Source organism: Tamandua tetradactyla, chromosome 4, assembly GCF_023851605.1.
Source record: "Tamandua tetradactyla isolate mTamTet1 chromosome 4, mTamTet1.pri, whole genome shotgun sequence".
Taxonomy (NCBI): domain Eukaryota; kingdom Metazoa; phylum Chordata; class Mammalia; order Pilosa; family Myrmecophagidae; genus Tamandua; species Tamandua tetradactyla.
In genome coordinates this window covers 187,158,139-187,168,567 of record NC_135330.1, presented here as the reverse complement: position 1 = coordinate 187,168,567, position 10,429 = coordinate 187,158,139, and the positions used below count along the sequence as shown (strand labels likewise).

The window sequence follows — 10,429 nt, the reverse complement described above, 5'->3', positions numbered from 1 at the left end:
CAATTTTTTTTTTGGTTCTAGGTATTTTCCACATTTTATATTAAATATGTATAGCTGCTAACATTTTTGGATTATACTACAATTGAATTCAAGTTCCTCTGCTTATTCATAGCATTACTTTGGACAAGTTTCCTTAATGTGTTTCCTAACCTGTAATATCAGAATCCCAACTTCATAAGACTATTATAAGTGCTATATATGTCATGTTTGGCTATTTTTATCATATTCAGCAAAATTATTATTTTTTTAAAAAACCTTCATTGTTGAATTGTACCATTTGTGAGTTATATCTCAATAAAGCTGTTGAAAAAAATACACCTTCATGTAACAGTTCTGATACCTTTTAACTTCATTTAATAGTTCACTTGTGGTCAAATATCACCCCCCCAAAAATGCTATTGAAAAAGTTCCATTTAAGTTTAGGTAATTACTTTTGACAAAAATAAGCAAAGGAAATGTCCCGTGGTAAGCAAGCCCCATCTTATAAGTATAGACCCCAAAATAAGCGTAATTTGTAGCTTTACTGCAACTTTCCTCTGTTTTCTATCATCTGTGACCCAGGGAATTCCTGGCATTTTCCTACCTAACGAACACAATATCACAGAGTATGCTCCAAATGTAGAACACGCTCCAAAGGCTCTCTTTTATCTAGAGGCTGCAATTGTTCGTTTCCAGGACCAGGACAAGTGAGGTCAACCCTGTCATCTACAAAAATGATGGTGGTGGCTCACGGCTAAGACCACTTCTTGGTGACATTGAGATGATTGAGCTGGTCTACTACAAATCTGTGCGAGGGAAACTTGGAGGTGCTGGCTGCCTTGATGGCCTCGAAGGCCTGCGCCCTGCGGACGGCGGCGTGGCCGTACTCCTGCTGCGCGGTGAGGTAGGGCATGCTCAGCCAGTAGTGGTTCTCCGCTTCGATCTCCAGGCGACGGATCATGCTCTGCTTGGCACGGGAAGACACGGCCCGCGGCCGCCGGTGCTTCCCGATCCACTGGTGCCCAGGAATCCGATTGCGGCGTAGGAGCGCGGTCAGGAACATGGTGCCTGCGGGTTAGAGAGGAATGAGCTGGGATCCAGCCGGTGGCGAGCCCGCTCGGGAGGAACAAGCGGCCGGGCACGAACCCGGCGCCGAGGCCCAGCGCACCACGCTTGTCCCGGCGCCCGGAGCCATGCACAGCCGCCCAGAGGAAATGGGGATCCCAGTAAAGTTGACAGGCAGACGAGAGAGCTCCCAGAACTCCCCGAGCTCTGAAGCTCGCGGACCGACTAACTCACCGGCGTCGCTCCCCCGACCCGAGAGTCGCCAGCCGCTGGCCGGTGCAATGGCGGAAGCACGTCCTCCTACCGGAGCGTTCACGTAGCTTTTCGCGAGAGTTTATACTCTCACGAGAAGACACTCGGGTCTCCGCGGAACCAATGAATTCAGGCGACGAGAGTTTCAAAGTAGCGGCGGTCGCGGCCTGAGCTATTGTCCTGCCCTGTAACTTCTTTCTTTCGCCGGGCGCCCGCCGATGGATCCAATCCGCAACTTCTGCGCAAAGCTGCGCTCTCTGGCCGTTACCCTGGATAGCGAGACGGCCCGGCTGCAGCTGGCGCTGAGCGGAGAAGAAACCGGTGAGGGGGTGCGGGGCCGGGCTGGGGGCGCCCTCGGTCCCTGACCGCACTCGGGGGTCCGCCGGGGTCCATCCACGTCGGACCGTGCTGGGGGAGGGGGTGAGCTGAGACTTGGCAGGTTAGAAAGGCCTTAAACACAGAAAATTACACTTCCAAAATGGCCATCTACAATGGTGAGAGTACTTCGAAAGACGTGGGAGAAGGGGTGCGCGTATGAAGATGCACATTCAGTGCCTCTAACCCAGCTAGCTCCGAAGAGCTGCATTTACCACCTCTTTATTATTTATGACCCCTTCAAGTGGAATGACTGTTTTTAGTTCCACGTAGAGAAACAATTCTGCCCTCAAAATAATGAAAGTGGCATTTTTAAATAAAAATTAAATGAGGTTGGCAGCTTGAGCTCATTATACATACACCATCTGATACATAGTGTGTTTTCAAGTCGCATCTCAATGTGTGTTTATCAGTCAAAATAGAGGACAAACTAAATCAAGCTATTTATCTTAAAATGCACCTATATAGCATTGTTCTTTACATGTGTAGTGACTTTTATCTCACCTAAAAGTTGGAAACTTGGGTGCAGTAAAGTTTTGTAATTTCCCAAATCGTATTGTCAACCCAGCAATAATAATCGATTTCATTGAGTATTGCTCTCATAAATAAACCAAAATATGCTGTCACTGACAATCTTTGTATCAGAGATTAAAAGCTGTTGCAAGAGTAGTTCAGATTTCGAGATTCTTACATAAATGTCATAACTGTAATGCTCCTGAAAATATTGCACCCTGCAGACTCCTTTTACTTCAAAAATATTTTGAATAATTGTCTAACTAGGTAAAAATGTTTATTTCTGCGGCTGTAAAAACAATGTATGTACATTATTGGAAATTTGAGATATGCAAAAGTAGAAAGAACTATGTGTATTCCCCACACCCCCACCAACAGAACACATCAATATTAATATTGTATTTATTCCATAAGAATTTATTTTTACGGTTTTTTGGTTGTTGTTGTGTTTTTATTTAATTTTGTCTACAAAACCACATTAATATTTTTGGGTTCTTGATAATTTATGCTTAATTGCTTTCCACAAAGCTTGTGCTTGTTTACTTTCTTACCAGCATATTTCCTGTGTGCACGAATTACATTTTCTTTTGGTTCTACAGGATATAATTGAAATCCAGTTCTTCAATTCCTTGCACGTATATGTTCATGGAAGTGTGGAAATGTGATAATTAGAATAAATGAGCACAGAAAAGTTCACTTTTTATGAACATGATAATGAATCATTAAATTGGTTGACTTTTTATTTTTAACATCTTTATTGAGATTTTAAGCATACAGTTCAGTGGTTTTTAGTATATTCACAAGAATTGAGCAGCTCTCTCACAATCTTTTAGAATATTTTCATCATCCCAAAAAGAAATCCCTGTGCCCATTAGTCACTCCCCGTAACCCCCTCCATACCCCCACCCAGCCATACCAGTTATAGGCAAACTCTAATCTACTTTGTCTCTGTAGATTTACCTGTACTGAACATGGCACATAAATGGAATCACCCAATATGTAGCTTTTGTGACTGACTTCTTTCACTTATCATAATGTTTTCAAGCTCATCCATGTCATAGCATATATTAGTACGTCATTCCTTTTTATTGGATAGTTTTCCAATATATGGTTAAACCATGTTTTATACGTTCATTCATCATTTAATGGGCATTTGGATTGTTTCCACTTTGGGGTTATTATAATAATGCTGTTATGAGCATTTATGTACGAAGTTTTGCATGAACATGTTTTTGGTTCTCTTGGGTTTATACCTAGAAATGGAACTGTTGAACATATGGTAACTTTTTTTTTTTAATTTATTTTGTATTATCAAACCAAAACAACATACAAACATAAATATTCTTAACATACAGACATTCTGTGTATGGTATATAATCAGTGGCTCACAATATCATCACATAGTAGTATATTCATCACCATGATCATTTTTTAGAACATTTGCATCACTCCAGAAAAAGAAAAAAAAAAAAAGCTGACACATACCATACCCCTTACCCCTCCATCTCACTGACCTCTAGTATTTCCATCTACTCAATAGATTTTAACTTTTTATCCTCCAAATTTTTTTTCTATACCCCTTACCACTCCCTTTCATTGTTCACTAGTATTTCATTCTACTCAATTTATTTTAACATTTGTTCCCCCTATTACTTATTTTTAATCCATATTTTTTACTCATCTGTCAATATTGTAGATAGAAGGAGCATCAGACACACGATTTTCACAATAACATAGTCACATTGTGAAAGCTATATCATATTTTCATCTTCAGGAAGCATGGCTACTGGAACACAGCTCTACAGTTTTAGGCACTTCCCTCTAGCCTAATGCACTTTAAACTAAAAAGGGAATATCTATAAAATGTGTAAGAATAACCTCCAGAATAACCTCTTGGACTGTTTGACTCTCTCTGCCACTGACACTTTATTTTCTCTCATTTCTCTCTTCTGACCCTTTCAGTCAAGAAGCCTTTCTCAATCCCTTGATCCTGAGTCCCAGCTCATTCTAGGATTTCTGTCCCACATTGCCAGGGAGGTTTCATATGGTAACTTTTTTTTGGTTTGTTTTTGTTTTTAGCCTTTAAAAAGGGTAATTTAATAAGTTGCACATTTACTGTTCTAAGCCTATAAAAATGTCCAAACTAAGGCATCCATAAAAATATGTATTAATTCAAGGAAGGCTGATGGGTCTGGAACACCTCTGTCAGCTAGGAAGGCATGTGACTTGTATCGGCTGGTCCCTTGCACCTGGGCTCCATTACTTTCAGTCTGTGTTCCTGTGGGGGTTCCTCACTTTGCTTCTCCAAGGCTGGCATTCATTTCTTGGTTCCCATTGGTTCTCTCCAGGTTCTGGCTTGTGTAACATCTCCTGGTGATGTCTACTGGGCTCCAAGCATCTCTAAACATCTATTCTCCGTTCTCCAAGGGTTGGCATCTGTGTCAGCTCTAAGCTCTCTCCAAAACATTTCCTCTTTTGAAGAACTTCAGTAAACTAATCAAGACCCACCTGAAATGGGTGGGGTCACATCTCCATCTAATCAAAAGGTCACATTCACATTTGGGCATGTCACATCTCCATGGAGATAATCTTAAGCAAAAGTGTCTGCCTTGTAATACTGAAACAGGGTGAAAAAGAAGCAGCTGCCCCCACAAATATGAATTAGAATTATAACTTGGCTTTTCTGGAGTACATAATATTTTCAAACCAGTACACCTGATATCACTAGTGATGTCACACTAGTGATATCAGTTATAATTATTACTAGCGCTCTGTTTACTTTCAAATTTGTCTTGGGTTAGAAGGTAAATTGTATAGTCACCCTAATTATAATTGAGTATAAGACAATGATTATATTACGCTTGTGGTTAAACACTGAACATCAGAACAAATGGTGAAAATGTTTGCAATTGCTTATAAACGTAATCAATTTACGAGAATATTGGTTCATTATCCGTATTCAAATACATACTTAATTTTCTACTTTATTAGATAAAATATTGTAATTGACTTTAGGTCATGTCTACACAACAAAGGAAATAAATAAATTAAGGGCCAAAGATAGTTACTGAAATAAAGTTGGTATTTATCCAATTTTCTAAACTACTATAACTACCCAGTTTTTTAACAAATGTATGACCAGGACAATTGCATATCATTTCATTCTTTTATAGGAACATTGCCCCGTTCTCTTGCTGAATCACCTTTAATTCAAGGTTATCTTTGTAATTTGATTTCCTCATTATGCCAAAATCATATGGTAACTTTTTAAGGAACTGCCAGCCTTTTCCAAAGTGGCATTTTAATTCCCACAAGCAATGAGTGAAAGTTCCAGTTTTCCCACATCCTCATTAATGTCATGTCTGTCTTTTTGATAATAGCCATCCCAGTGAATATGAAGTGGTATCCGATTGTGGTTTTGATTTTCATTTACTTAATGAAAATTGTTTATTTTTAACAGGTGAAAGGAGAAGGAGGTCTTCAAAGGAAGCATGTTTTAGAAAAGACAATTATAATTCTTTTTAAAACTGCCTTTACATTATATATGTGACCAACTCATTAATAACAGAGGTGACAGGTGGACAGGTATCTTTTCAAAAAGTGTTAAATTTTTAAAGTTAAAGTCTTAAATTGGCATTTCAAAAGAGTATCTTCATATGGCCATTAAACATTTGTAAAGGTATCAACTTAACTTCATTAGTCATCAGAGAAATGCAAATTAAATACCAGTGCTGTAGAATTATACACCCACTGGAATAGCTAAAATGTAAAAGAAAATAGCAAATGTTGGCAAAAATGTGGAGCAGATTGAACTCACATGCTACTTGGTGGGTATGTAAATTGTTAACACCACTTTGGAAAACCATTTTGGTTTTAGCTATTAAAGCTAAACATAAGCAAAACCTATGTCTAGAGCTCTACTGTACAGAAATGTGAATATATGAGCACCAAAAGACATGTACAAGAAGTTTCAAAGCTTGGATATTTATACATCCAAACTAGACAGAGGCCAAAGTCCATCAAAAATAGAATGAATAAATAAATTAGGTGGAATATTACATGGTAATGAGAATAAACAGATAGACTGAGTGAACATGGAGTAATATCACAAGCAATGTTGAGTGAACAAAGCCAGTCACAAAAGAGTGTTATATGATTCTATTATATAAGACTTATAAACAGGGAAATAGACTCATGATGTTAGAAATCAAAGTTCTGGTTATTCTTGATGGTGGGGGGCATACATGAAGGTTTCTGGCATTCTAGTAATGCTGTTTCTTGAACTGAGTACTGGTGATGCAGGTGTATTCACTTTGTTAAATTCATTACACTATATACTTGTGATTTGTGTACTTTTTTAAATGTATGTTATGATTCAGTAAAAGTTCACATTTAAAAGAAAGGCCTTAATCCTTGTAAGCGTTGACAAAATATAAATTATAAATAAATATCTATAAGGATTTTACAATTCCAAGAGACTACACTAAATTATATTTTCCATTATTCCTTTTTTCCTCATATTTATTGCACTTGTTTCCTTTCAATCATGTTGAAGACTTTGAAGATTACCCAATGAGAGTTTTACATGACCTGCATTCAGAAGTCCAGACTCTAAAGGTACCACTGCTACAAAATTAATTTACCATTTTTCTGTGGCATGTAATTTTTTTTTTAATTGAAATATACGTAGTAAAAAGTTAGAGAAATTGTAATGTACTTTCTTTCTTCATCAAAGGATGATGTTAGTATACTTCTTGATAAAGCAAGTTTGGAAAATCAAGAAAGCATTGGCTTCATAAAGGCAACCAAAGCACTGATGAAAAAAAATGCAATGGATATCATGAAAATAAGAGAGTTTTTCCAGAAGTATGGATATAATCCACGTGCCAAGGAAAATCCAGGTTTGAATAATTGATTTTACAGCATTTGTTTTAGTATTTAAAAAAAAAACAAGGCAGCATAATTAAATAAGACACCAGTAAGCTTGGCCATGGTGTCTGATTTTGGCTCTTCATCATTTGATAAGCATTTGTTCAGTGCTCACCATATGCTGGATGCAGTGCTAACCAGTGGTGCAGTGTAAAAAAGACAGATCTTGCTCTTCTTTCCAAAATATTAGATGAGAATGAACTCAATGCCAAAGGGAGGAATTCTTTGAGCTATTTAAAAGGAAAGTGTGTGTGACTTCGGATAGGTGGTTTGTAGTCATCTCTGCCAATAACTAACTGAGTGACCTTAGGCATACTGTTTGATTTTTCTTCATCCCTCTTAACTTTGTAGAATGGGAGATTTTGGCTACATAATTGATAAAGTCCTTTTTTTTTTTAGTACTAAATTCTAAAATACTAAAGAGTAGTATAGTGTGGTAGTTTGGAATGTGAAGCCAAACTGCCTGGGCTCAAATCTCAGTTCCATCACTTACTGTTACTTCTGGCAAGTTATTTAACCCTGTGCCTCTGTTTCTCATCTGCAAAATAGGAATATTTAGTAGTATATACCTCTTGAGGTTATATAAGGATTAAATGAGATAAAATTTGCTTAAAACAGTGCTTGGCATTAATAGTCACTGTTTAAGTTTGCAAGAGCTGTCAGAATGTAATATACCAAAAATGGGTTGATTTTCGATGAAAATTTAGTAGGTTACAAATTTAAGGCCATGAAAATGTCCATATTAAGGCATCAAGAGGAAGATACCTTCTCACAGGAAAGGCTGCTGCCACCCGGGGTTCCTCTGTCACATGGGAAGGTGCATGGCAACGTCTGCTGGTCCTTCTCTCCAAAATGTCTCTGAGTTTCTGTGTGTGTTTCTCTCTCTCTCACACACAACACATGCACACACAGACACAGACAAACACACAACAAGTCTGCACCCATCGGGATGGATTAAAAGAACATAGGCTGTTCTGGGGTACGTAACAAATGCAAAACCAGCACAGTCACCTATCATTGACTAATGTTATGCCCATAGCTATGAATGACTAATTTCAGTATGCCTCAGTGTCTTCAGATCATTATGAGAATGATCTCTGTACATAAAACATTCATTATATCCAGCATATTTATTTAATTATGTGTGTGCATAAGGCATAATGAACAATCCATATGATATAACAGAAAGAATGCGGTCGGCTTTAGTGGGAAAGAAGCATGGATCCAAATTCTGGCTCTGTCATTTAATACCTGTGTGACTTTGGATAATTTCTCTAAATTGCTTTTCCCTATCTCTAAAATGGGGATAATAATGCCTCCCTATAGGGGAGTGATAATTGTGATGATTTTATTTTATTATTATTATTAGTGGCAGCCTGTTATAATACATTAGTAGGTTTTGGATAGTATTCCTCTGAGTTAATATCAAAAGCACAATGGAAAAATAGGGCTCAGTGAATCAGCAGCTCTTCTAAGGGACAAAACCATGAAATCAAAGTACAAAACTGATTACTTGTTGAGAAACTAAGTATCTTTTAAATGCGGTCCCATTATGTCTTTTGATACAGTTAGTTTCAGGCTGAGTTAGGTTAAAAACTTATCTTTGTATAGGAGCCTTTTCTGTTTAACTTAGGTATCTGAAAGTTAAAAATCTAAAATAGTAGTATTATACCTTGTATTAAATCTAGAGTACAGTTAACTCCACACTGTAATCTCATAAAAATGACAAAGTAGTTTCAGAATAAGTTAAGAAAGACTTAAATCCCATTCACTCTGAGGAAGTTAGGAACTTGGACTTTTATTTGTGGACATTGTTTTTCATCGTTTAACACTTTTGTTTACCTTTCTGCTCTAATGTATTATCAAAATTTGTTATGCATGGACAAGAGATACATGTCAGAAATTTACTACAGCAGTAGCTGAAATAAAATATTTACAGATTAAGGAGAGAATCAAGATTTTTGTTAACCTGGGAAATATTAAATAGAGCTGTTCTATGTAGTTTTAGTACATTTAAGTACAGGAGATTTGTTATTGTGATGTTTGACCAAAATGTTACCTCTTTGATTTCCCAGTGGATGAGCAAGAAGTCATTAACTCTAAACCAGAGTTGGCTAAATGTGAAGATCTTGAAATGCCTGATATGAAGGATGATCTGTCTGACCCTAATGTTCCAAGCATTAGTTCAGTTTCTGATACACCGCCACGTAGTCCACAACTTTCTGATTTTGGACTTGAGCGTTACATGATATCCCAAGTTCTACCAAACCATCCACAGGCAGTAAATAATGATCAGGAAGAGCCAAAAACTTTAACTCCATCTACCAAACAATCACCAACTAAAGTACTAAAAACTCCAAAATGTGCACTAAAGATGGATGATTTTGAATGTATAACTCCTAAATTAGAACACTTTGGTATCTCTGAATATACCATGTGTTTAAATGAAGATTATACAATGGGGCTTAAAAATGTGAAGCATGATAAAAGGTAAGCAATTTTCTTAAGGCTCTTGCATGCTACATTATGGAAAAAATTATTTTATCTAACTTTCTAGAACTTTTGCATTTATGTAATTATAATGTAAATGACAAAATTAGGAACAAAAGGCTTAATTTTTATTATTTAAACTAAAAGAAAATACTGTAAGGTGTAGTTCTGAGAATTTGAAAACTTCAGAAAATGGAAACAATACAAATGATACAAATTGATTTGAAGGTAAAACTAGAGACCCGTGAGGTAAAAACTGGATAGACCAATAAAGTAAAAATTGAAACATTTATCAAATAGTTCTAAAAACTCTGGTCCATATATTTTTCTAGATGAATCCTTTCATAACATCAGAGAATATACATGTTTCATGTTGTATAACATTTTCTTTTTCTAAAACTAGAAAAAAACAGAAAACTTTTCAGTTTAGTTTATGAAGTTAATATAACTTTGATACAGAACTTGACAAAGCACACAAAAGGTATGGTCCCATCTGATTTTTGAATACAGATTTAAAAAGCGTAATTAAAATAATCATAGTTGAATTCAACAGAATATGAATGTATAATGGACAATTTCCAAGTTAGGCTTATCCCAAGAATGCAAGGATATTTAATATTTGGGAACTCAATGCATTGCATGATTCAATAACGAAAAAAAAGGCAGGATAATCTCAATAAGCTAGTAAGGAATATGATAAAATTTTGACCCCAATTCTTTATTTAAAATGCTTTGTCAAACTGTAAATAGAAGGCTTCTTCCCTAACATGATAAAGAATATGAATATCTAGCTTAATGCTCATAGTGAACTTTCTGTCACCATTAT

The 10,429-nt window shown here is 36.6% G+C and overlaps 2 protein-coding genes across 2 annotated transcripts in view; one reads left to right on the top strand and one right to left on the bottom strand.

Moving 5' to 3' along the window:
- Nucleotides 1-337: 337 nt before the first annotated feature.
- MRPL57 (mitochondrial ribosomal protein L57) lies at nt 338-1,384 on the bottom strand. The gene is made up of 2 exons (XM_077158837.1): nt 1,279-1,384; nt 338-1,047 (listed from the first exon to the last, which is right to left on the bottom strand). The coding sequence occupies exon 2, from the start codon at nt 1,040-1,042 to the stop codon at nt 734-736; it is 309 nt and encodes a 102-aa protein (XP_077014952.1). The 5' UTR covers nt 1,043-1,047; nt 1,279-1,384; the 3' UTR covers nt 338-733.
- SKA3 (spindle and kinetochore associated complex subunit 3) overlaps nt 1,314-10,429 on the top strand; it is a 36,194-nt gene continuing 27,078 nt past the window's right edge. Inside the window, exons 1-4 of the mRNA XM_077158824.1 lie at nt 1,314-1,617; nt 6,740-6,801; nt 6,920-7,085; nt 9,189-9,603. Of these exons, the coding sequence (XP_077014939.1) occupies nt 1,515-1,617; nt 6,740-6,801; nt 6,920-7,085; nt 9,189-9,603 (746 nt within the window). The 5' untranslated portion in view covers nt 1,314-1,514. The remainder of the gene's footprint in view (nt 1,618-6,739; nt 6,802-6,919; nt 7,086-9,188; nt 9,604-10,429) is intronic.

Bases quoted from the DNA above. Each gene is read 5' to 3' on its own strand.
- MRPL57 (XM_077158837.1), bottom strand. From the start codon at position 1,042: ATGTTCCTGACCGCGCTCCTACGCCGCAATCGGATTCCTGGGCACCAG.